We start from the raw sequence: 26864 nt of genomic DNA, 5'->3' as shown, positions 1-26864 counted from the left end.
TTTTGATATCAATAATTACATTGTTACTAGTAAAAATGTGAATTCCTGATAGCAATAATTAAATTGTCACTATAGTTGAAATGTCTCTTCTTGATATCAACAATTCAATTGGTACTAGCAAAAATGTTCATTTTAGATATCTGAAAATGTATTTCTGATATCAATATTATTTCAGATATCTAAAATGGCTTTCTTACTAGTAACAATCACATTCATGATATCAGAAATTAATATTGTCACTAGAAAGATTTAATTATTGATATCAAAAATGAACATTGTTACTGGTAGCAATTCAATTGCTGATATCAAGAATAGACATTTCAACTAGTAACAATTGAATTCTTGATATCAAAAATAAAGGTTTGTACTAGTAATAATTGTATTTTTGATATGTGAAATTGGAATTTCAACTAGTCAATTCTTGATATCAACAATTGGTTTTGAAAGGCAGCCTATAGTGACATTTCACTAGTGAAAATACAATTGATGATATCAAGAATTCATATCCTGGAAATGAATAAAAGTTAAAACGGCTTGCCATATTGATCTACATTTTAAATTTTAATCATTTTTGGTGTCAGTATTGTAGCCAACACTCAGGACATAGCTTTATATATATATATATATATATATATATATATATATATATATATTAAATTGTAGTCAAGACATCAAGACATTCCCTGTTTGTAACGTTATGCCTTAACCTTTTAATAAGGTTCTTTTTATTTATTCATTTTGCAAACAGAAAGTTACTTTCTGTGCCTCTTTGAGAGCTCTGGGGATGTATTTAAATGTGTGTTAAGCCTATTCATCCTATATTTAGCTTTAAATGTCATTCTATATGGTTAAAATTATTCAACAATTGGACAGACCTAATTCATTTTGTAAAAACAAACAATGTACTTCCTAAATTCACACCACTACCCCGGTAAAACCATGGAGAATGAGTTTCACTGACCCTTCCATCCTGAGAATCGATTTTTTTTTTTGTTCCTCAGTTAAAGTTCAGTTTCATGCAATGGCATGTTGGTAAAGGACGATGAGAAATGAATCCAAAATAAATGACAGCCATTTACTATGCAAAAGTGTACAGTGCTGCATGCTAATGCTTTACCTGCAACTTAATGGCTTCAAATGGAATTGTGGGTATTACTTGTGCAGGATGGTATTTGAGAGTAATGCAAAACTGCATGCATAATATTCCATTTGCATAATCAGATTAAAGAAACACTATATGTTTTTTGGGGAAATAGATGTGTAAAGAGAAGCAAGTTTTCTTTTGTAAAATAAATTTGGATGTAAAAGTCTTGTGATGGTTTCATTTCTGTTTTTGACCCATTGAAAAATCAGTGTCAGTAAACATGTGACCATGATCTATATTTCAGACCTACTGCAGTCAATTACAACAATTTATTGAATTTAATTAGTAACATCTCTTATTTTCATAATTTAATGGAAAAGTTAAATTTTCAGCCTCCTCTCTTCTGGCAAAGAAATTGTAGCTTTTAGTAGCGCCATCCTCTGGGCTGACTGTGCATGTTCACTACATTCATTGACAGAAAAACAGTTCTCATTGTGATTTTAAATGCAAAAGATAGACAAAGAGGGAAAATAGTATTTTCACTTGTGCCCTCCACTATTAAAAGAGCAAATTTTGCTGGTAAAAATAGCCTAATACATTTACTTTAAGCCTTAAAGCGCAACTTTCATCATAGAATGAACATTTAATAGTCTGAGGCTATTACAGGTTGACTGGTTTTGACGTCCCACAGGGTTCTGGGTGAGCTTCTGACTCTTTTGAGGTGCTGGGCTTGACCACCTCACTCGAGGTCCGGTTCTGTTTCTCCCTCTCCAGAGCTTTCTCCATCTCTGTGTAATAATCCAGGGCTTTCTGCACTGGGTCAATAATGTGTTGCTGTTAGAAGGTTAGAAGTAAGTGTTAAAAAATATTTGTACATGATCCAAAGAACTGCATGAAGGAATATTCACATTTTCCACAGTTTTTAGACAACATCACGTCAGAAATGTGTTGCATTAAAACTGCAATTTGGACCTTCAAACCGTTGAAGTCCAATATATGGAGAAAAATTCTGGAATGTTTTCCTCAGAAACCTTCATTTCTTTTCGAGAAAGAAAGATGTGACTATCTTGGATGATGTGGGGGTGAGTAGGCTAAAGGAAATTTTCATTTTAAAGTGAACTAATCCTTTAAACCGGGATTATACCCTTAGTTCAATTAGGACATTAAATTGGCTTTAATAAATGTGCCATAGAAAATACAATTATGGGTATTCTCTAATTAATACATCAGTGGTAACTTACACATATTACGGTGCATTATGGATTAAATGAGTGCACTCGATGACGTCCACTATTGTTTCGGACACCACTACAAATGGATGTCTCCTCGTAACTGCGGTATATAAGGGGCGATTTCAGAAACAGCCGAGAGTGGCCTTCCAGGGTTTGAGGTGGACACCCCTCAAGGGATAGTTCACTTTGAAATTAATTTTTGATATGTTTTAGCTTACCTCTAAGTTCATCCAAGATGTAGGTGTCTTTGTTTCCACAGTAGTTTCAATTTTGATATTTTTAGGTCAAACCGTTCTTGTCTGTCAGCCATATAGTGGAGGTCTATGGTCACCACCTCAAAGATCATGCACAGAGAAGTCCAAATTAAACATGATTTAATGACTCATAAATGTAAGTACACATTGATGGCCTAAGGCACGAAACGAGCGGTTTGTGTGAGAAAACGAACAGTATTTATATTGTTTTTCTTCTTGTAACCACAGTCACAAAGCGCCCGCGCCCTCAGATTACTTGGATGTTGCTGTGGTAACAAGAGGTAAAAACTATATAAATACTGTTCGATTTCTCACACAAACTGTTCGTTTCGTGACTACTATCCATCAATGTGTACTTACATTTACGAGTCATTAAATCATGTTTAATTTGGACTTCTCTGTGCATGCTCTTTGAGGTGGTGACCATAGACCTCCATTATATGACTGATAGACGCGAACGGTTTGACCTTAAAATGTCAAAATTGAAACTACTGCGCAAACAAAGACATCTACATCTTGGATGCCCTTGAGGTAAGCTAAAACATACCAAAAATTAATTTCAAAGTGAACTATCCCTTAAGGTGAAAAATATAAAATCAGAAAATAGCCTAGTGTCAACAGTAAAAAATAGTAATAAATCACCATGTTTTTTGGAACAATTATTTAAATAAATCAGGTAAATAATACATTAACAAACCCTTCTGTCAAAACCTTGAGAATATATACATAATGAAAAACAGCCAAAAATCTTTCCCTAAAAATGTTGACCTGATTACCTCTGAAAGTTATGTCACAAACATGTTCCTCTGGGAACTTCCTCACCTCCAGACAGGGGAACAGGTTAGCCAGTTCGATGAAGAGAGGAAAGAGAACGAAGCGTATAAAACCAGTCTGAGAAGACGGTTTGTTCACTTTGTCTCGATCCATGAACGGGGTGACAGGAAGACCTTCCAACTTCTCCATGTCACTCTGGACAAAGATTTCAGTTTATTGTTTAAAATGAAATTTGTGCACGACACTGGGATAGGTTTGATTATTATATAAGTCCATAAAAACAAGATGTTAGCCATATATTTACAGTACCTGATTGAAGAACTCCTGCAGCAGACAGTCCAGCCACGGTTCTGCCACATCCATGGGTCTCGCCTCATTGGATATATCACTTACTTTAATAATGATCATCATCAACTGCGAAAGAAGCAGCCGGACAGGAAGTGCCTTGAAGTGGATCATCGTCAACAACAGTCCTAAACGCAACATTTTTCTTTTTCTGAACATAATGTAACTTATTTTCCTGTGTCACACTCGCCTTAATGATACTGTAAGGTGAAATGGGTGGTTGTCAGGGTGTTGCTATGTGGTTGCTAAGGTCTTCTGGGTTATCCTTACCACATCTCTGTGATCCTTGTTGCTGAAGTCGAAAACAGGGAGAATGGTTTTGAACTTGTTGAGGATTTCTGTATGTCTGCTCATATCAGTAGCGAGAATACATCTGCAGTAGTGACAAGTAGTTCAGTTTCAATCTGTGTTTGGTTTAATATGGATATAGTTGTTGAGAATAAAGATGAATAAACAATATACTTAATTATGCCCTCTCTTATTCTTTTGTAGTGCTCTGTCGGCAAGTTTCGGAAAATGTTGCATTCATTCTGAAAAAAATGAATGATGATATTTCTTGCACAAATGTGCATACCGTGCATATACATACTGCATACTAAAGAATTAGTCGTATTACCATACCGTGCAGTTTGAAGGGCTATAAATGGTTGAGTATATGCTAAATATAGATATATTTTAATTTAACATGTAAAATTCAAATCAGTGCAAGTCAAAAAAATAATCAAAGTTTAAATTTACATTTATTCAAAATATGTATTTAAAAACCTGTGATTGTGATTCGTATCTTGAACAAAACTTACCTTTTCCAGGATTTCAAAGGCTACAGAGCAGTGGTGATTTTCCAGTGGGGAGATGTCATTGTATCTCAACGCAAGCTCAGTTCGGGCATTAATCTGTAACGACATATTTCCGTCACTTTACTCTTTATTGCTGAACAGCAGCAGAATTGTGACAACGTCCACCTCACCTGGTAGGCGTTGTTGTAGCCGGTGTGATCTAGATCGTGACAGACGGCTGAGGTCAGCATGATGAGAAGGTCAATACTGTCAATCTTGCTTTTGAGATCTGTTAGCCATATCAGCCCATACATCTGACAAACAAATGGACCCAGATATCAGTAGTAAGGATTGTTCTTAGTGGGCCAATTCAAAAGCAGAATTAAAAATGTATAAATTAATAGTTTATTATAATTCTATATATTCATTTATATATTCATAATTATTTTTATATATAAATACATATTTAAAGAGTATAATAATTATATTATAATATCATTATTATAATTTATATACAATCATTTCATTTGTATTTAAATTCACATACAAAGTACATTATTGTTGTTGATTACGATATGCAACTGCAAGGATGGATGGATGGAATGATGGATGTATGGATGGAACGATGGATGGATAGGTGGATGGAACGATGGATGGATAGGTGGATGGAACGATGGATGGATGGAACAATGGATTGAACAATGAAACAAATGGATGGAACGATGGATGGATTGGTGGATGGATTGGTGGATGGAACAATGGATGAATGGATGGAACGATGGATGGATGGGTGGATATATGGATAGATGGATGGATAGATGGTTGGATGGATGGATTGGATTGGATTGGATTAGCCTTTATTGTCTCCTAATGGAGAAATTCATCTTTGGCCTTCAGGAAACAGATGCAACACAGTATACATTATACATAACACATAACACACAAACATGAATTACAGATTATATTAATGTTAAAAATTAATGTCACACCGACATGATTAAACATAATTAATGTCACACTTAAATTCTAACCCACACACCCTAGTTGATCGTTCAGTATTTTAATAGAGAGCGGTACAAATGAAAATTTAAACCTATTTAATCTGCAGTTTGGTAACCTGTACCTTCTGCCTGAGGGCATCATCTCATACTCACTGCATAGGACATGATTCGGATCGTTGATTATTTTAAAACTATGTTTCTTTACCGCCTCCACAAAAAGCTCATTAAGAGTAGTCGATTGCACTTGCCCGATTATTTTCCCTGCCCTTTTAATCAATGTTTGGAGTGATGATTTTAATTTAACTGACAGGTTACCAAACCAAACTACCATACCATATCGAACAATTGACTCAATAGCTGCCTTATAAAACAGTATCATAATATCCTTGTCAACTCCATGCACTCTTAATCTTCTTAGAAAGTGAAGACGCTGACATATTTTTGAGGAAACATATTCCACTTGATGTGACCATTGTAACTGTTTATCTAATTGAATTCCTAAATATTTATACGATGTTACTTGTTCAATTGGAACTCCTTCAATTAGAATAGGGCTTAGGTCACCTATAGACTTAGGATCAAAAATCATTTCCTTAGTTTTATTAACATTAAGGAGCAAGTTATGCTTATTGCACCACTTCACCATCTCCTCTACATACCAATATCTGAATTTTTGTAAAGTAAACTAAGGATGGCCGTATCATCTGAAAATTTAATAATAAAATTATTACTCTCATCATTATTTCTGCACTCATTTGTATATAATATAAAAAGAAAGGGCGAACTTACACAACCTTGAGGGGCACCTGTACTAATGTTAATCATATCAGAAAGGGTGGAGTTAACTCTCACCTGCTGCTTCCTTTCTGTCAGGAAAGAACCATACCATTTAATAATGAAGGGATTCACTTTCATCTGATGTAGTTTACTTAACATTTTCTGCGGAAGAATACAATTAAAAGCAGAACTGAAATCCATAAATAATACGCGAACATAACCTAATGGATTTTCCAAGTGCTTTAAGATGGAGTGTACAGTTGTAATTAAAGCATCCTCAGTACCCCTGCCATTATTATAGGCAAATTGGTATGGGTCCAAGAGATGCTGTACCTCACTTCTTAATTTACCAACCATTATACGTTCCAGTGACTTCATCACTATAGAAGTCAGCGCTACTGGTCTATAGTCATCATTTTGCTTGGGGCATGATTTTTTGGCCAACGGGATGACAACTGATGTCTTCCAAATAGTGGGAATAGTACATGTATCCACAGAAAGTTGAAACAAGGTGCACCAAGCTGGGGTTAGCTCATCCGAGAATGTTTTTAAAATAAAAGATGAGATACCATCAGGTCCGCTGGCCTTCTTGCTATTCAACTTTTTAAAGACTGCAGTGACATCTTTAGGTTTAAATATTATTCTATCTAGTATTGGATCACATGGTATTGACATAGACAGCTCTTTGCAGCAAGTCACATTTGTTTCACCATTCAAATCAAAACGTTTATAAAAGATGTTAAGATCATTTGCCTTATCAAATTCATTCTCCACACTTAATTCCTTCTGCCCAGAGTTCATATTAGTCATTTCTTTCACCGTGTCCCACATTTTTTGGGGGTTATTCCTTAAAAAGGCTTCCCTAACTTGTTTACTGTGTTCCTCTCGTGCCTTCTTCAGTTTCCCCCTCAGGTCTTTTTGTATTGATCTCAGTTCCATCAAATCATTATTCCGGAATGCTTGCTTTTTCCTCCTGATCAGTTGTTTAATTTCCGGTGTTATATAGTCTTTGTTGTTAGGATATATAGTGATCGTTTTTTTCGGCACAACAGTATCAACACAAAATTGGATATACCCCGTTATTGTTTCCGCAATTCTGTCAATATCGTTGTCCTGGTAAAAGACATCCCAGTCTGTGGCCAGAAAGCATCCACTCAACGTCTCCTGGGTCTCATCCTGCCACACGCTGACGGTTTTTGAGATGGGTCTGCTCTTTTTAATGGCACACTTAAATGTGGGGATCAGATGGATGATGTTATGATCTGAGTTTGAGAGGGGGGGTTTGATTCTGGCAGCATATGCATCTTTAATGTTGCCATAGCATTTGTCTAGTGTCCTATTCTTACGTGTGTTGTCTTTAACATATTGCTGAAATCCAGGAAGAGACAACTCTAATTTACAATGGTTGAAGTCTCCAAGAACAAATATAGGGGAATCTGGTTTATCATTAAGCTGCTGGTGGACACAATCTGCCACACGTGAAGCTGCTTTAGATGCGTTGCCACTAGGCGGAATATATACTGAGCATACAAAAATGTTCCCATAGTCTCTAGGTAGATAAAAAGGTCTCAAACTAATGCAAATAAGTTCGAGATCAGGACTGCATACCCTATCTTTTATCGTATAATTATTGCACCATGAGTCATTGATATAAACACAAATCCCACCCCCCCTCAGCTTCCCGGAGTCATTGTTTCTGTCCATACGCACACATGAGAAGCCTCGTACCTGCACCAATGAGTCTGGAAAATCCTCTTGCAGCCAGGTCTCTGTGTAAATCATTAGGCAGGATTCGCGATATTCGTTACAGGCCTTTGTATTAAGCCTAAGTTCCTCCATTTTATTCCTTAGGGAGCGAACATTGCCAAAAAGTATAGATGGCAGCGGCGGCCTTGTTGCCCTCCGGCGAAGGCGTAGTTTAATGCCTCCCCTTCTCCCTCGTTTACGCGGCCGGTTACCTCCGTGCTGTCGTAGCAGCTCCTCCGGAACATGATCTAACAAGCCCGGTTCTGGTGTCACTTTCCTCCTCAGTGACAACAGCCAGTCCCTGCCGTATTCCCGCAGCGTCTGCTCATTTCCTTCAGCGAGTGTGGTGCCATCAAATTGTAAGCGGGTGCAAAAGGTGGCTGTAATTAACAGCAGCAACAGCAGCCACGTTCCGTTGACTTTCTTCCCCATCATAACTTCGATTCCTTATTCACTTCTTCCTCATACGGCAGACCACAACATCACTTAAACACTCTTGACATAGACTTGACAAATTGACGAACTCAACTTAGACAACTTAGACGACCACATGCATGCACCTGTTATCCCGTGCCCGTGTCGCAAGCAGTGCTGCGCCACCGGATGAGCATCGTCTTGATGGATGGAACAATGGATGAATGGATTGGTGGATGGAACAATGGATGAATGGATGGAATGATGGATGGATGGGTGGAAGGAATGATGGGTGGATGGATGGATAGGTGAATGGATGGGTGAATGGATGGGTGGATGGATGGAACAATGGGTGGATAGGTGGATGGGACAATGGATTGATGGAACGATGGATGGATGGATGGATAGGACTGGATTGATGGAACGATGGATAGATGGAATGATGGATAGGTGGATGGATGGATGGATGGATGGAACGATGGATGGATAGGTGGATGGAACACTGGATTGATGGAACGATGGATAGATGGAATGATGGATGGATAGGTGGATGGATGGGTGAAACAATGGATGGAACGATGGATGGATGGAACAATGGGTGTATGGATGGAACAATTGATGGATGGAACGATGGGTGGATGGAACAATGGGTGGATAGGTGGATGGAACAATGGATTGAACGATGGAACAAATGGATGGAACGATGGGTGGAATGATGGATGGATTGATGGATGGAACAATGGATGAATGGATGGATAGGTGGATGGATGGGTGGATGGATGGAACAATGGATGGATGGATGGAATGATGGATGGATGGATAGGTAGATGGATGAAATGATGGATGGATAGGTGGATGGATGGGTGGATGGATGGAACGATGGATGGATGGATGGAACGATGGATGGATAGGTGGATGGATGATAGGTGGATGAATAGGTGGACGATGGATGGGTGGAACGATCAATCAATGGATGGAATGATGGATGGATAGGTGGATGGATGACTTACCTATACTTCACTGACCTTCAAAAAGATAAATACACAACAATTTTCTTTTTTTATGGCTTTGATAAACAACAATCACCCACTGGATAGACTGATTCTAGTAAAATTACATCAGCAGTGGTGTGAGTGAAATGACGGCTGTGTGGGGCCTGATATTTACTAATCAAGCAGATTGAGAAGTGGACAATTGGAGTGATTGGGAGAAATCCTGAAACGCTGATTGCACCCACTCTTACCATCTGAGTGACACAGAAGCAGTGCTTGAAGTTGTGGAAGGGGATGTTATTGTAGCGTCTGTACACTTCATAAAGAAACTGCTGCAGCACGTCCAGCTCAATGCTGAAGGTGGAGATGAAGTCCAGATCTGTGTACATCACCTGGAGCAGCACCATCATCTCAGCATCCTCCCATTGCCTGCAATGGCACATCTTTATTTGAGGCTAATTTAAAACGAACAAGTTTATTTTCCTGTTAACCCCTTAGAAGGATCTCGTTGTGTTAATCTGAAGCTAAAGCCTGGTTTCAACAAGATGAAGGAAGACTACTGCATAATGAACACTCAGCTCCAGCCCTTTGCTCACAAGAAGTGCTTTTGATTTGTAAACCACAAACAGGGCCATTGATATTGATATGAGGTGAGATGAAAGGCCTGACCTCGGCCGTGTTCGTTATGCTCATTTTAGAAGTGCTGTTCTTTGCTTCACTAACAATTTCCTATTCATGTATTACAGGTGCAGGACTTTGATGTGTTGCAGCAACTGGGTAAAACAAAAGTTTTCCTTTTTTCAAAACTGTTCTTAACTATTATGTATGGTGAACATAAGAAGGAAAAGAAAGTCTATGTGCATTTCTGTGTGAATACTTCACTATATAGGAAACACTTACCAGTTATCAAAGGTCGGTGTTTTAAGATACTGTCTCACCTTTTCAGAAACCTCCAAAGAACTAGAGAAAATAAACCAGAAGCAATTCTTTTAGTTCTTTTTTTAATTGCCTAAATACACATTTGTAAGTGTCAGGAATGTCACCTCATTTGGAGGAACTTTTCCCTGACATGCTCACACTCCTCACGGGTCTTGCGCAGGGTTCTTTTATGGTAGAAAGGGGAGGGCTTGTGGGTGCCTTCCGACATGTCCTTAAACAGTCCCAGCCAGCTCAGGTGCTCAACACTCTACAGAAAGACATTGTTTTATAAAGTGGATGCTGCACACCGGTCCGGTGGTGTTTGAGGAGAGATTATCTGACATGATCGTAAAGTGCTTTGGGTGTACAGTAGTATGAACGTGCTATATAAATGCCTCATCCATTCATTCATTATACTTGTAAAACTTTTTTTTACTGGTAGAAAGATTACAGTTTTTTTTTATTCGCTTTGGTACTATTTTCACAAGTAAGGTGTACATTTTCAAAACTCTTAGTGCTAATATCACAACAGATCATCAAAAGTGCACTTTTTTCAAATATTTCATCATGTTTTCAACTGTGTTAGTACAATTCACACAATCACAAAGTATATCCTTTTCACAACACAAAATAAGTGTTTCATCTACATTATTGTTTCATTCACAGTAACTGCCTTTCATAAAGCATACTATCAAACTTTTGATTTGCATCTCTTTTTGTTCAGTTTAATACTTTTGTCTATTATTTAATCCAACTGATCTTACTAATGTTTAATCAATTAATCATTTGGTAAACCTATAGATTTTCAATTCAGCAATATACAGTATATGGATTTTGAGAACTACAGAAATAAAATGTGTGTTTGTATGAATATTTACAAGTAAATTATATGTAACCACACATGATGAATACTCGTTATAGCTAATTGATTTCACATAGTGGTAACCACAATTGGCCACTATATACAGTAATGTGTGCACTAAATGTTATGTTTTGTTCTTATTTACGTAGTTACATTTCATTATAGAAAGTATACCTATGTTACAATTTTATCTGAAAAATAAAAACTATAATTTGCCTAAATGATTGTAGAGGATGTCTTCATTGATCCTTCACTTGATTAGGCCTACATATATGATGGATATTTGGAAATTAAATGTTGGGTACTGTAAGTGTATTGCCTAATGTTACAGTAAAACTGTGTAATCTGTCTTTTGTAGTACTGTATATTCATTTCAGCACTTCTAAGGCCGATTTGAAACATGTATCTTGCATTGTTTGCTGTTGGATGAACTGATTGTTAAAAGTACTAAACTGAAAGAAGATCATATTGTTGTGTTTCAGTGATTAAACCAAATGTTCTCATTACATATTACAATAATCTTGTGTTTGAAATAATGACTGAAAACATGTGCAACTGACTGAAAGCATTACATCAGGTTTTGAAAGAATGACTAGCTGCGTTACAAGTGTGATCAGTTTGGATTTTTGTACTAAGAGTTTTGAAAATGTACACCTTACTTGTGAAAATAGTACCAAAGCGAATTAAAAAAACTGTAAAATCTTGAATTAAAACAAAAAAGAAAATACAAACACTACAGATGGATGGATGGATGGATGGATGGATGGATGGATGGATGGATGGATGGATGGATGGATGGATAAATGGATGGATGGATGGATGGATGGATGGATGGATGGATGGATGGATGGATGGATGGATGGATGGATGGATGGATGGATAGATAGATAGATAGAAAGATAGATAGATAGATAGATAGATAGATAGATAGATAGATAGATAGATAGATAGATAGATAGATAGATAGATAGATAGATAGATAGATAGATAGATAGATAGATAGATAGATAGATAGATAGATAGATAGATAGATAGATAGATAGACAGACCTCAAGTTTCTCTCTGAATGACTCCACCTGTCTCTTCATCTCATACACGATGGCAGGAGTCTCTGCTGCTTCAGCTAAAAAAAGTTTCTCCAGGCTCTGTAACCTGTTCAAAAGAAAATTATACGCTGTGAAATAATAATCATTTTCTCCAAAGATGTATATAAGACTCATAACATGTATTGTATTTTTGTTTGTTTGTTTGTTTGTTTTTTGAGTGAAATAAGAGCCAGATATTGTGCCACATAACATGTGTTGGCCAACTTTCAAAGCCCCGCCCTCTCGCCAAAACCCTGATGTCAGTAATACCGAATGCAAAAAATGATTTACTGTTGCATGCTGTTTCAAGGCTATTGATTATCCCCCCAAAACAGTCCCAACCAAACTTACCTTTTTTCCATAGAAGAGAGGTCAAATCCCAGAGCAATGGCCAGCTCTGACCCTAAAAGAAAGCGTTCACATGATCCAAATATAGTGGTCATATATCATATGTGACATCTATCATTTACTAGAACATTTTATTTACTCATTATTTAACAATTCAACAACTCTTTTTTTTTTTTTTGAGGGGTATTACTGAATATATATATTTTTTACTGATCTCTTAAGTTGTCAAATTGATATATTCCATGTCACTTTTGTCTTTATTCTTCTTTATTTATGTTTATTCTATGTTTTTTGTGGTTATGTTTATTATGGTTCCCATGAGTGTAAAACAAATTCCCCTTTGGGGCAATAAAGGTTTCATTCATAGTGTTCTGGTGGAGAATACCTAACAGCTCACTGTTGCAGTCTGCAGCAACCACTTCCAGCTTATAGCAGGACTGAGGACTGTTGGGAGCCAGCTGAGGGGAAATATTAATGATATTGCCTTTAGTATTGTAGAGTTTTAAGATGTCATGAGGCCCCGCTTCAGCTGCAGCTCGGAAAAGATCTGTGATGCACACACATATATTTATTATTAATGTTTCAGATGTAATTCATCATCATATTTCTCATCTCCATGAATTAAGCACAATGGAAACTTCCTCAATTCATGTAATTAACGCACTTGAATATTGGTGCCATATGGTCCCTTTATAGCACTTGAAGTCTGGGGTACTGTCAGCACCACCTGTGACTCAAGCTGTCTAACTGATGGTTTACTTTTTTACGAGTCTGTTACTACAAATTGACCCATGCACATTGAGTCAAAAAATGAAAGGTAATTAAAGCTCTAATGGTTCTCTAGAGAACTGGATACTTATAGATTAAACATCCTCCGAACATGTTGTAGCCTATTAGCTATATCCAGGTCAACAGAAAAGCTCTTCATATGGGCTCGCTGTAATTGAAAGGTCCTGATTAAAGACGCCTGGCTGTTGCAGTGCCCTTCAGAATGAGATTGAGAACAGTCCTCAGGGATGTTTTTAGTAGAATAAAGGCTAATGAGGGCAGAGAGACAATTTGGTCATAACAAAAACGTATTTTCATATAAGAAATCATATTTGATGTGGATGCATGAATTAAAGCTGCTGTCGTTCATAGAGCAAGACTACTTTTATAATCTGCTTTTTTTATCTGATAATTTATAATATAATAATGTGGATATAATAATTAGCCTAGATTTTATATAGTGAAAATTTACATTAATTTAATTTGAATAAATGTAGGCTTTTATTTTTATTCAGTTCAACATCCATCTCCTCAATACACTACAATATTCTTTGGAGATATATTTTAACTTATATTTTAGCATATATTTAACTGCGTGCCTTGAAGTACAGCACACCAAAAAACTTCACTATGTATTGTTTAAATAAATATTTAAAATTCCAGTCAGACTAAAAGAAATGGATCATTTGAGACAATCCTTACCTTTAACATCTTGTGCAGGACAGTCAATGGGAAACTCTGCTTGTTCTGGTCTTCCATTCACAGTAAAATAAATGATTTTAGTTGCCATGTCAGGTGATGCTCTGCTGTTCTCTCACCTTTGCTGAACGATAGGCTATGTGTACAGTGTAACATCACCAGTGGTTTAGCCTTCATTCAAACCACGCCCCCTTTTCAACATCTCTATGGAGTCCAACCCCTTCATCCTCAACCCTGCTCTGTACTTGTACTAAGTACCTGCATCTTAATAAATAAATACATGGATTTTAAATGCTAAATGTTTAGTGTTTAAAAAAAAAAATCTCAGTGTACTTATTAATAGTTAGTATTAATAATATTAGGCTATTTTTAATGTCACATTTAAAACAATTGCATGTTAGCAATTAGCTTAAAATTTGTATAATTAAAATTAAATATAACATACCATTTTTGCAGCTGATCATATTGTTGAAATGGCCATTTCAAGTCACTTTACAGTAATAGCTTAATCCTTTAATTACTGTTAGGTGAACAAGTAAATCCACACTGGCACACATGACAGTAACAAACTACATGCACTTTTTGAGTAGGCAATCTGTACTTTAGTATTTTTTTTTTTTGGAAACATTTTACTTTAACTTCACTACATTTGAATTGAAAGACAAAAATCTTACTTTTTACTTCATACAATTCTGTCAAGGTCCCTGAATGTAACGTCAGTCAGGGGATGATTTTGGTTGCAGGACATGGGGTTGCATTCTGGTTGAAAATGATATTCGGGTTGACGTCAGAATCCGACGTCGGATTGAAGTTGGATTTATTTGGAAATGAAAGTCGGGTTGAAGTCAACTGACATCAACCTGATTTTCGATTTCAACTTTAGGTTTGGTCTTCTAAATGCGATTTTTCTCATTTCAGAGCTGGACAGTATATGTTTACTTGTATATTAACAGTATTAACAGTATTTAAGTTAACTGTTAACAGTATTAACAGTAGCCTATATTTACTTGAGTAGGGATCTGTACTTTGAGTATCATTTTTGGAGTTTACTCAAGTACACTTGAGAGAAAAATATTGTACTCTACTCCACTACATTTCTATCCATAACCATGAGTACCCGTTACTACTTCTAAAAAAAAAAAATTAAAAAAAAAAAAAAAGAAAAAAAAAAGAAAATCTCGGAAACCCTCAATTTGTTGTTTCCCTCTCAAACGTGATTGGATTGTGCAAGCGCCACTGATTGGGACAGCCTATCAGCAATCACCTTCAGCTTTTTGACAAAGTCATCTCCATGGTCAGATTTAGATAAGAGATGAAACCATAGACGAAACAATGGATGCAGGTCCATCCCGTGAAAGTGCCAATCCATGGCCCCATCTCGCCAGACTATTCCAGATCTGAGGGGTGGAGATGGGTAGGTTTAGGGATCAGGGAGTGGAGCTGGGTAGGTTTAGTGATGGATTTAGGGATCAGGGAGTGGAGCTAGGTAGGTTTAGGGATCAGGGGGTGGAGCTGGGTAGGTTTAGGTATAGGCTATGTAAGGTGGGAGGAGTTGGATCTGGATTTAGGGGAAATTTACTTTTACTCAAGTAATAAAGCTGTGTACTCTGTCCGCTTCTGGTTTTGGAGCTCACTAATAGATAATAGATAGCTAATAGTAAGGCTAACATATTCATACTAAAAGAAATTTACTTTTAACTTTTGATACTTAATTACTTTTAAACACAAGTAGCCCTACTTATGTACTTTTATTTAAGTAAAAATCGGTCTTTACAACTTTTACTTGTGAGTAATATTTGACCAGTAGTATACTTTCACTCAAGTTAAGAAGTTGTGTACTTTGTCCACCTCTGCTGGCATATAAATTACTAGGGTCAAAGCAAGAGTCTAACTGTATAATAGTTTTAGTATTATTTAGTTATCATGATAATTAAAACACAATAACTATACAATAGCTAAATATATAATCAATATATACCATAAGAACAATTGAGGAGGAGCAATAAACAAGTTTTAAAAAATGTTTTACACACGGACTTTTATTTTAGTCGACTTTTATTCTGACGTTTCCTGAATGAAGCAGCCAGTTTCCTGAACGAAGAGCAGCGTGGGTTACAAGACGTAGTACGACACTAGGTCCAAACGCATTTATTACTTCTACAATTTTATATTTAAATATGACAGAAGGCAAATCATCAAAGAAGCCGGCGAAAACCCTGCTGGCTTTGAATCCAAAGGAAGAAGCAGAGTTTCAAAAGAAGGTCCAGCAGGCGAAGAAACGTCCTCAAAAGGTACGATGCGTGACCATGTGGCGTGAGTGTAAGAGCCTGACAAACATTTAGCTTTGTTTTGAAGCATGGGTACAACTGAATGCATCATCTAATCAATCGTCTCTATTAGCCAGAATTAGTTTCGGAAAGATAAATCCTCTTATTAAATCTAATGACATTATAATTGATTGCAGTCTTTATGCTGCCATTTTGTCTGACGCGCTTAAGTGTTTAACTTAGTTGCCTTGCCTTATATTTTGCATTGAATGTAATGTTAATTTGGATTTCACCCCTCAGGGTCAGTCACTTTCTCCAGGAGTAATATACGTTGGTCATCTTCCTCGAGGATTGTGCGAGCCTCAGTTGAAATCTTATTTTGAGCAGTTTGGGAAAGTCTCACGCTTAAGAGTTTCCAGGAGTAAAAAGGTATGACGTAGTTCACGTGTTTTACAATCCATTTGGTTAGAGCTTTGTGTTTCTGTCGGTGTTCTCTGTACATGTAGCTAATTTAATCAACCAAACTGATAAATAATGGCACAAAATGAAAATTACCCATGGCATTTGTTGCTTTGGGTAAGATAATTGTGCCGACAGTAATCTGGTACATTTAGCTTATTGGCAACTCCATGTTGTTGTGCAATGAAACCCATGTGCCAACATAATAAACACACAATAGTCATACTAGCAAGTAATACCTTGAGATTTTAACATTAAAATTATTATTAAACTGTCATCTTTCATAGACCGGAGGGAGTAAAGGCTATGGATATGTGGAGTTTGAGTGTGATGAGGTGGCTAAGATTGTGGCTGAAACCATGAACAACTACCTTATGGGAGAACGGCTCATAAAGTGTGAGTTGAGAGTGATTTGAAAGATTTTCCATGAATATTTTCTACTTGCATGGTATGCTGTAAGTATATTACTGTGTTTTGTCTGGTTCAGGTCATGTGATACCGCCAGAGAAGGTCCATGGAAAGCTCTTTGTTGGCTCCAAGATGGTCTTCAGGAAGCCAAAGCAACCGGCAGTTACCCGGTACAACAAAGAACATACAGAAGATGATCTGAAGAAACTTGGTGCTAAGCTTTTAAGCAAAGAGTCTAAGCTACGTAAGAGACTGGCAGCAAAAGGCATCGACTATGATTTCCCAGGATTTGTAAGTACTATGTTGTTGTTTTTAATCAGAACTTTTAAGATGCTCTATTCTATTGTGTTTTAGTGTGACCATGTTTTTTTTCTTCTTTTTTTTCAGGCAGCTCATATTCCTGCAAAGAAGTCTCAATCAGAAGCAGATGTTTCAATATGCAGTGAGGTATGCTCAAGTCGTTTGTTCGTTTTCTGCACTGATTTTGTGCATAGCCTTGGCACATACTGAAAATTACCTCAGTTGTAACCATTGACTGAAGTAAGATAATTGTGCCAACAGAAAATGGTACATTTTTAAGCTTATTGTCAGTCAGTGTGACTCACAATGAAACCCATGTGCCAACAGTTACTGTAGATATAATGTTTAAGATATGTAGTCTTGCATTGTTAGTGTTGAAAGACAATTTATTTTCTTTTAGGATGTCACTCCAGTGTGCACCCCATCAGTTTTGGAGAAGAGGAAGTCGATCAGAGTTAAGAATGAGGATGACGACGACGAAATAATCATCAAACTCAAAACAGCCCCAGAAGATGACGAGGACTTGGAACATAGCGAGGAAGAGTCTGATGATGAGGATGATACTGAGGAGGAAGAAACAGCTTAATAAAAAGACTTCAATCCTTGTTTTTAGAAGGGACACTGGACTCTCTTTCAGAGCCGTTTATATGTGATAAGTTCTCAGTCCTCCCCTACGGCTGGAGAAGAAGAGGACCGAACACATTATCCTGGTCATTAACAATCTGTTTTAGGTATTTTATGCAGATGTTGTATCTGTGACCTTTATGGGGACAATGTGGTCTCCCAAGGTTTCTAAAATCAGATTGATTGTGCAATACACACACTAGATGTGTAGTGTTACTTGGAAAATTAAATGGCAGGATGGATATCATTCTGTTTCTGACAAATTTTGGTTGATGTATACTGTCCAGTACTATCTTCAGACATGTAGCTTTACAAAATTGTTAATGTGCTTAAACCATTAAAGCTGCATCAAATAAATATCTTTAATGCTTTTTACAGCAAATTTTATTAAACATTTGTGTGAAGTGTCGCTCTGAAGGTGCTTACGTGTAAGCCAAAGTGGTATTGTGGAGAAAATGGATATTAATAAAAAAGTGCTCTCCTCAGAACAACCACTAGATGGAGCCACGAGTTGTTTCCATTGTTTTAGGTTAATGTTATGGCAAGCTGTATTAACATTGTTTCTCTTAAAATGTATTAAAATGTTTGTGTTACCACTAATACACACATGTAACTAATTTAAATAATCTAGTTAAAATCAAATCGTTCATTTGATACTGTAAAGTAGCAGCTAGCGTCTATTTAAATAGTATGTATTTTTTGTTAATGGTAAATTACAATCATGATGCCACATTGCAATTTATTTTATTATACCAATATAAAAAGTTTAGTATAATACATGTAAATACTTTTTTTTTCAAATGAAACGTAAAAACTGCAGGATTTACGATGGTGATGACCATTAAAATGTGTCATCAGTCTGCAATTTATATAAATATTTAAAATGATTAAAGATCAATTCAATGAAAGTAATTAAAAAGTTCCAAAAAACAACACAATTTTAATAACTAGTAGCTAGTTGGAAACAATGAAAGGTGCTCGTTGTCGCTGTTAGATTGCTTTTTAGGAATTAAACAAATGTATAGTCGACCAGTATAATAGGCTATATTTTGAGGAATCAATGTTAAATTGGCCTGCCATAAAGGTTCATTGTTTTAGTCAGACAAGGAAAAATGACCATGTGGCTGAGATACAGTAGGAAACCTAGGATTTCTAATATGCGGATGTAAACAAAATAGATGTTGGTCACTGTGTACATAAACACTCAAAAACAAGAGCCAAAATCGCTAATCACAAAGGTGTTTTTAGAGAAATGACTCCCATACACATGTATAATAAAGGGATGGCAACCCACATTTTTAAACAATTGCTAGGAAAATCATAAAGAGCGTAAAAAGAAATATGTTTGTCATGGTACATCGTTTGTATCAAAGCTGTAAGCGGATTGTACATTAAATCGATGATAGAACAGAGGTGTGTGGCGCATGCGCATTCCGGCTCCATCATTGTGTCTACAGGAGAAGCCAGCACCACTGAGACAAACCTCGTTTACCTTGAGTAAATCAACCCGTGTCATTTCACACAGGAACCGTCACTAGATACGGCAGAGTGAGTAAATAACCTATTATTTCAACCAGGTTTGTCGTTTACATGTGCCGACTTGGTGTAAATCACCGGAGTTTTTACAATGTTTTCGGTCGGCTAGTAAGAGCTAGCATAACCGGCTAGATGATCAATGAAAAAGAAACAAAATCATCCAGATATGATCTGAAAACATTTGATAATTATATACTGATTCATATTTCATAAAACAGGTTTTTGGTATTTGAATTGTTAGCGTATATAATAGACAATTAGCTAGATATTTTAAAGCCTGGACTTCATTTAGGGTGAATGACAGATGCTACGTGAGCTTCAATTACATTGATGCTGATGTATGGTCTGTCATTCATTTTGTTTGAGCCTAAGTTACTTGTTTTACTACACATTTTCTTTGTGTAGTAAATCACTTCTGTTATGTATATACAATGTGATTTTGCTTTGATATAACACGTTTTCACCAAATACTGGAGAGTATTGATGTAATCAAATGCTTATGATGTATTTTTGAGGGAGGCATAGGTAAATCATGCTCGAATTATTATGCTGTGTGTGTGTGTGTGTGTGTGTGTGTATGTGTGTGTGTGTGTGTGTGTGTGTGTGTGTGTGTGTTTTACATTAAAGTACCATCACTGATGACTCAAAGATGAACTCCTGTGTGCAGATTTTGAATCTATGGAGAATTAGGCTAGGTCTCCTCCCCACCATTGTGTAGCTTAGATACTGTATGAAGTACAGGCACAGACTTGTAATGCTTGTGACAGTGAAGATAGAGAGAAAACACACACACACACACATTCAATGAGTCCACTAGTGAATCATTGTTACAAAAATCAACATACAAAATCATCTGTTTTGTATTTTTCTGTATTCTGTCTGCATAATAATTTGAGTGAAAATTTTGAATTTAAAAATTATTTTATATTTGTTTTAATGGTCTGCAGGAATTAGTTTTTGCAAAACATTAATTTTACTTTGTCATTTTTCTCTCTTCCTTTTTAATTATTATTATTATTATTAACATTATTTGGATCCTGAAACTGGAATTGTAAGGCTCTTTTAAGAACATTTTCAGTGTTCGGCCCTGATCAATGGACAGTACATGTTTTGCTGCTCATTTCATGAAGTCTTTCAGAAAAATTGGATTCCTGTTAGCATCAGGTAATCTACTTAACAGAGTAATACACTTTGTGGTGACCAACTGTGATTGCAGCAGCCAGATTATTCCCATGATGCCTTAGGAGATTTTTTTGTCTCAATGCAGTATCCTAATGATGGCATTACTGCTGCTGTTGTGGTGTGTAACACAAAGCTTTACGTTACCTAGTAGTTTCCAGTAGTTCGCTCAATGTATAATTTCTGCATAATGATTTTACAGTATATTTACAAATATAGTAGTCATTATGTTTTCACCCTGACTGTTTTCATTTATTTATTTTTTTTGTACAAGTCAAAAGGAGAAATTTTTTGGTCTATTAAGGTGCAGTCACTTATACCGCTGTTCTGTGAAATTCAAATTTCGGCGACGAAATCCAGTTCAATTGGAATCTGTGCGTTTGGGAGTGTTGCATTATGGCGAAAAAGTTCCCTAAGCCCATTTTGCTCATGTTCAAGCTGACCAACAAAAATGTGTGAGCTGTGCTTTATACATTGATACACTATAGACAATTTTTGTATGGTAGGTGTGTAACTGTTCTCTGTAAAAAAAAAAAAATCAAACCGTACCATTATCCACCCACGGTTCGGCACTCGCTTGCAACACGGTTCACCTTAAATCTGACAATGCTTTTGTAATATGGTTTATTGCAAAAACAACGCGTAAAACAGTCAGACAAAGTTCTGCTAATGCCTGTTTATGTCGAAGGATACACATTCTGGGATCCCAATACATTACAACAGCGATGATCCTAAAAAACAGTCTTTCTTTGTAAACTTTGTTCAATGCGATTGTCGTAAGCTCGATAATGACCAGTCATTTACACAGTCATCACAGTGAGCGTGCAAGCGCAGGTGAGACCTGAACAGCACTCGTTGCAATCTGTTTAAACTAAACTCAATTAAGCCTTGCCTATTTAAATATTTAAGAGCCAGAACACGCGAATGAGAAATATTGAGTCCTGGTCTTGCACTTCAAAGGACAAATTCACACAAATATTATGTCAGCATGCACTTCTTGCTGAGTATCTTAGCAGACATACTTGGTTGCGTGTTAAGTGAATGAAATAGTCGATGCATAATGTGTACTGGTCTGGATCCGTGCATTATATATTATAAAAAAGTGACAGCCAGATAATTTTCCTGCGGTCTGTGTTTTTAATGTTAATCAACAAAAGACAAGGAAAACACTCGCTGCTCTAGACTTTGTTACTTTAATATTATAAACTTTATAAAGACCTACCTGAAAACCACTGTTTATTTTATTTGTATCTTTGCTATATTGTATTTATGTGTTTTTATGTGATATATATGTGTTTTTTTTTTCTTGTAGTTAGATTATTTGTTCTGATTTTCATTATTTTTATTTGATGGTAGTCCTTTTTTCCCTGAACATAGCTCATACTGATACCGTGACCCCTAAAACCGCCAAAAAAAGTAATTTGAACCATTGCACCCCTATTGTATGGCTTCAAAAGGCTTTAAATATAGTACTCTTATGGCCCTTTTCCACTACTACACAGCACCAGCTCGACTCGACTCGGCTTGGCTCGCCCTTTTTTGGTTTTCCATTGTGTAAAAGTTGTACTGTCCCTGCTTTCAAGTACTTTTTCTTGTATCACCTCCGGCGAGGTTCTGAGCGAGCTAAGGTGAGCTGAGCCAGTACTAAACTGTGGCGTGAAAACAATGCCGACTGCTGATTGGTCAGAGAGAATTGTCAACATTCACTGCGTCATCATTGCACACACCAGATGGAGTATCAAGAATATCCGCGCCATTTTTAAATAGTTTGGCCAGAGATAGTTACTAAACTTAATACTATTATTATGGCAACTCGGAAGAATACGCCGTGGTCAAACGAGGAGGTGCAGACTTTCCTGTGTTTGGTTGCCGAAGAGAGGATCCAGCGAGAGATTGATAGGGCAACGAGGAACAAAAGGCGTCACTATTTCAAAGGCGTCACTACCAACGACCGGGTACTATTTGTGGTAGTACTGTCTGCAATGGAAAACGGAGCGAAAAGCGAGTGTCGTCAGTCGAGAGTCGAGTGTCGTCAGTCGAGCGTTGAGTCAGTGGAGAGTCGAGTGTCGTCAGTCGAGCGTCGAGTGTCGAGTCAGTCGAGAGTCTAGTGTTGAGTCAGTGTCGAGTCAGTCGAGAGTCTAGTGTCGAGTCAGTCGAGAGTCTAGTGTCGAGTCAGTCGAGAGTCGAGTGTCGAGTCAGTCGAGAGTCGAGTGTCGAGTCAGTCGAGAGTCGAGTGTCGAGTCAGTCGAGAGTCGAGTGTCGAGTCAGTGTCGAGCAAGGTTATAATCGTTAACGAAAACTAACGAAAAAACGAAAACTAGATGGGAAAAAACATTGTCGTTAACTGAAATAAAAATAAAAACGAGCCATTACAAAAAAACTATAACTAACTAAAACTGTAATGTCTGTTTGCAAAACTAACTAAAATAAAATAAAATTATAGAGCAAATGTCCTTAGTTTTCGTCTGTGTCAATGCCTTTAATTGTAATGCTATTTAAAACACGCAGTGTATTTGTTCAACTGCATTTCTTTTCCCTGTAACGCTCTCCCTCTGTCTCTCTCACATGCACGCGCGTGCGCACACACACCTACACACACAGCCCCTCCCCCTCCGTGCAGTACACACCGCGTCTCCGTGAAAACGAGCCAACGAGGGTTTGATCAATGTTGAAAGCAAGTTCGTGAAAGGTTGGTATCTCATCATGAACATCTTTACACAATCACTCATTAAAAGGTGGTGTACAAATATTATAAATTCTTAATACAATTCTGTCAGTGTGTTAATGTCGACCCGAGAAGCGATTGAGCCTTCGTTAGAAAAAGTTAACTGACTTAGTCGCAATTTTGAGGTAAAATGCTGCTGGGTTGTCGATGTCAAAACTCTATAAGCTGTGATTCAAATATTAAATAATGTTATGTCATTATTCTACTCGGTAACACTTTATTTCGATAGTCCACTTTAGACATTCAACTGACTATAAGTAACTTGTCTACTACAAGTAAACTTATTCTCCTAACCCAAATCCTAACAATAACCATAATCTAACAGTCTACTGACAGTCTACTATAATATACTAATACTCTAATGAGAGTTGCTTGAAATGTAGTTGAAAAGTTACTTATAATTAGTAGAATGTCTAAAGTGATCGAAATAAAGTGTAACCGAAATTGTAAAGCTGTGGGATTTTTATATAGAAAATATGTAGATTGTTGGTACAGTAAAGGAATTTCACATTGTAGGCTACATTTGGTTTTAATGTTGAATTGATTTTTAAAAATGTATGTTTTTGTTGAGTCATTATTACACAATTCTTTTTCTGACCTTTTTCAACCTTGCCCCTGACAAATAACCCAAACTACAAAAAAAGACTAAAACTAACACTAAAACTAATAAAAACTAAACTAAAACTAAGCATTTTCAAAAAATAGAAACTAAACTAAACTAGTAAACCCACTTTTAAAACTAATTAAAACTAAACTGAATTTGAAAACAAAAATTCAAAACGAAATAAAAATAAAAACTAATGAAAAATGCAAAACTATAATAACCTTGGTGTCGAGTCAGTCGAGAGTCTAGTGTCGAGTCGGTCGAGAGTCTAGTGTCGAGTCGGTCGAGAGTCTAGTGTCGAGTCAGTCGAGAGTCTAGTGTCGAGTCGGTCGAGAGTCTAGTGTCGAGTCAGTCGAGAGTCTAGTGTCGAGTCAGTCGAGAGTCGAGTGTCGAGTCAGTCGAGAGTCTAGTGTCGAGTCAGTCGAGAGTCGAGTGTCGAGTCAGTCGAGAGTCGAGTGTCGAGTCAGTCGAGAGTCGAGTCAGTCGAGTGTCGAGTCAGTCGAGAGTCGAGAGTCAGTCGAGAGCCAGTCGAGAGTCAGTCGAGTCGAGAGTCAAGCCAGTCGAGAGTCAGTCGAGTCGAGAGTCAAGCCAGTCGAGAGTCAGTCGAGTCGAGAGTCAAGCCAGTCGAGAGTCAGTCGTGTCTAGTCGAGAGTCAAGCCAGTCGAGAGTCAGTCGTGTCTAGTCGAGAGTTGTGTTGAGTCGAGAGTCGAGCCGAGTCGAGAGTCAAGCCAGTCGAGAGCCAGTCGAGAGTCAGTCGAGTCGAGAGTCGAGCCAGTCGAGAGTCAGTCGTGTCGAGTCGTGTCGAGTCGAGAGTCGAGCCGAGTCGAGAGTCGTGTCGAGTCGAGAGTCGTGTCGAGTCAGTCGAGTGTCGTGTCGAGTCGAGTGTCTCGTGTCCCTATCCCTTTAACCAAAGTGGAATTCCTCTCTTGCTGTATCCCACAAAGGAGTGCAGCTGATGCGTGGTGGTCCGCAAACAAAGATAATGCAATCCGGACTTTGAGTCATGTTACCACCATCAATAGGCTTTTCTGCTTTTCTCATAAGTGGCCGCTGATATGAGCTGACAAAAATGCAGACCTTGCCGCACTGGCATTTGATGTCCAGAGGTGGTACTCGACTAATGGCTCTTTTCTCATCCTGAGCAGGGAGGACCTCTGAATTATGAAGCAATGCTCCGCCGGACCCTCTCTCTCCTGCTCTAGTTACCACAACTCCTGCTGCTGCCGCTGCTAGTGGTTTGGCTGCCTTCTAAAGGGACGAAAAGGAGAATTTGCAGTCCTCATCAGCTGTTGTCTAGTCACATATGGTGCATCGTTTGAATTCCCGAGTCGACATCCCTACCGCTCAGCTTCTTGCCACCCTGTGGCACTCATAGGATTCATCAACACGGGATATAACAAAAAAAAGAAAGCGTGTGCTCTTGTTTTGCCTGGATTGCACACGCTAAAGGCCTTTTTTTTAGTTTTTTTTCTCTCCACTGCCACACGCGTGGTGGCAGGACATCGTAGGCCATGGAACCCAATATGGAGTACTGTCTGACTCAGGTGCTACAGAAGGATGTGGCCCGCAGGTTGCAGATGGGTCCGGAGCTCATCGACTACATCACAGATTCAGACAAGTGTCAAGACCTGGAGAGTGACCAGACTGCGCTGGATAAAATGGTGGACGGTATCGCCACATCTTGGGTTAACTCCAGCAACTTCAAGGTAAGAGCCATTTTATACCATTTAAATGCTTAACTGTAATTTTCTGCAGGTTTGATGGACTTATTAAGTACAGGGTGATGTTTCAAGTGGGCTGAGTATTATGGGTTATAAAGCCAGGGCTTTTCTTTTGGAATTCTCCTTCAGGCAGTTGTCTGGCATAGAATTGAGGGATTGAATCGATCCCTTGAGCAAAACAGAGCAGGCTTTTGAGGTCACTGGAACATTTACAGGCCTTCCTTTTGACATATTTGTGTCCCCGTCCTTGGAAGATAATTGAGCATTCGTTCACCCAGAAATGAATATTCGGTCATCATTTGCTCACCCACATGTCTTTCTTTTGTTGAACAGAATAAGCTTGGTGAAATATTTTCCATGTAGTTTCCTTTTGATGATGTCAGAAATGACATTTTTGGGTAGCCGTTTAAAGGGGGAGGTGGCAGTCAATTTTTTTTCATATTTATTTTTGTTATTTTGTCATTTTTTTGGTTACTGGAACTCAATCTGACCTTAATGTTGTTATTATTATATGTAAACATGATTATTTATGCAATAGGTGTCTTATATTGAATGCTCTCTACAGTAGATATTTAAGACGACTGTAGGGTGAAATTTAATGGCTTATACTCAATTACTGGTTTTATGTTTTAAGAATATCAAACTCTAACATTGGCAATTAATGGAGACAAAGTGTTTAATGGGAATCATGCCAAAAATCCTCTTAAGAAGAAGCAACTACGAGAGATTTGTATTTCAAATCTTTTACCTTGACCTCATAGCATTGCAGTGCTGAGGCAGAGCCGCCCATCTGTTTTTTGTTTTGCGTAGGTTATGTTGATTATAATATATTATTTTGACAGTGTTCAGAGCCTGTTTATCTTTGATGTCACTTCCTCAAGCAGCTTGTAAACATAGAGTAGCAATTATGTCAAGCAGTTTGCATCATGAAGCGCTAACTTCTCTGCTACTTTTTCTATTAATTTC

General features: G+C 37.4%; 3 protein-coding genes and 2 non-coding genes across 7 annotated transcripts in view; 4 read left to right on the top strand and 1 right to left on the bottom strand.

Moving 5' to 3' along the window:
- Positions 1 to 752: 752 nt before the first annotated feature.
- On the bottom strand, positions 753 to 14200 carry LOC120461481 (high affinity cGMP-specific 3',5'-cyclic phosphodiesterase 9A). Of its 3 annotated transcripts, none has more exons than XM_039649671.2 (14): positions 14079 to 14200; positions 12994 to 13155; positions 12612 to 12663; positions 12225 to 12327; positions 10439 to 10581; positions 10296 to 10355; positions 9647 to 9824; positions 4657 to 4779; positions 4490 to 4582; positions 4152 to 4219; positions 3960 to 4062; positions 3654 to 3758; positions 3393 to 3539; positions 753 to 1918 (listed from the first exon to the last, which is right to left on the bottom strand). In XM_039649671.2, the coding sequence occupies exons 1-14, from the start codon at positions 14164 to 14166 to the stop codon at positions 1745 to 1747; spliced, it is 1599 nt and encodes a 532-aa protein (XP_039505605.2). In that variant the 5' UTR covers positions 14167 to 14200; the 3' UTR covers positions 753 to 1744. The 3 variants fall into 3 exon arrangements, with proteins under 3 accessions (XP_039505605.2, XP_039505604.2, XP_039505606.2); XM_039649670.2 differs by having other exon boundaries at positions 753 to 1899; XM_039649672.2 differs by having other exon boundaries at positions 1770 to 1918; positions 3347 to 3539.
- A 1946-nt stretch (positions 14201 to 16146) lies between these two features.
- On the top strand, positions 16147 to 18504 carry nifk (nucleolar protein interacting with the FHA domain of MKI67). The gene is made up of 6 exons (XM_039649833.2): positions 16147 to 16366; positions 16643 to 16771; positions 17089 to 17197; positions 17289 to 17500; positions 17597 to 17656; positions 17910 to 18504. Exons 1-6 carry the CDS (start codon positions 16253 to 16255, stop codon positions 18093 to 18095), a joined length of 810 nt encoding a protein of 269 aa, XP_039505767.2. The 5' UTR covers positions 16147 to 16252; the 3' UTR covers positions 18096 to 18504.
- Positions 16882 to 17007, top strand: LOC120461628 (small nucleolar RNA ACA64). Its single transcript, XR_005618220.2, has one exon. It is a non-coding gene; the product is annotated as a small nucleolar RNA ACA64 (small nucleolar RNA).
- LOC120461629 (small nucleolar RNA ACA64) lies at positions 17711 to 17838 on the top strand. Its single transcript, XR_005618221.1, has one exon. It is a non-coding gene; the product is annotated as a small nucleolar RNA ACA64 (small nucleolar RNA).
- Positions 18505 to 19549: 1045 nt separating the features above from the next.
- Positions 19550 to 26864, top strand: part of clasp1a (cytoplasmic linker associated protein 1a) — an 84461-nt gene continuing 77146 nt past the window's right edge. The window contains exons 1-2 of the mRNA XM_089133119.1: positions 19550 to 19681; positions 25323 to 25883. Of these exons, the coding sequence (XP_088989245.1) occupies positions 25689 to 25883 (195 nt within the window). The 5' untranslated portion in view covers positions 19550 to 19681; positions 25323 to 25688. The remainder of the gene's footprint in view (positions 19682 to 25322; positions 25884 to 26864) is intronic.

This window comes from Pimephales promelas, chromosome 7, assembly GCF_988280905.1.
Source record: "Pimephales promelas chromosome 7, fPimPro1.hap1.1, whole genome shotgun sequence".
In the NCBI taxonomy this organism is placed as follows: Eukaryota; Metazoa; Chordata; class Actinopteri; order Cypriniformes; family Leuciscidae; genus Pimephales; species Pimephales promelas.
Note: the sequence above shows the minus strand (reverse complement) of the source record. Positions and strands in the feature narration are given on the sequence as shown.

Excerpts from the sequence above, each read along its gene's own strand:
- LOC120461481 (XM_039649670.2), bottom strand. The coding sequence starts at position 14,166 with ATGGCAACTAAAATCATTTATTTTACTGTGAATGGAAGACCAGAACAA. Across the intron at positions 12,328-12,611 it reads CTCTCTTCTATGGAAAAAAG|GTTACAGAGCCTGGAGAAAC; the intron begins GTAAGTTTGGTT and ends TCTTTTGAACAG. Across the intron at positions 10,356-10,438 it reads GAAAAGTTCCTCCAAATGAG|TTCTTTGGAGGTTTCTGAAA; the intron begins GTGACATTCCTG and ends TATTTTCTCTAG.
- nifk (XM_039649833.2), top strand. The coding sequence starts at position 16,253 with ATGACAGAAGGCAAATCATCAAAGAAGCCGGCGAAAACCCTGCTGGCT. Across the intron at positions 16,367-16,642 it reads CGAAGAAACGTCCTCAAAAG|GGTCAGTCACTTTCTCCAGG; the intron begins GTACGATGCGTG and ends TTCACCCCTCAG. Across the intron at positions 17,657-17,909 it reads ATGTTTCAATATGCAGTGAG|GATGTCACTCCAGTGTGCAC; the intron begins GTATGCTCAAGT and ends ATTTTCTTTTAG.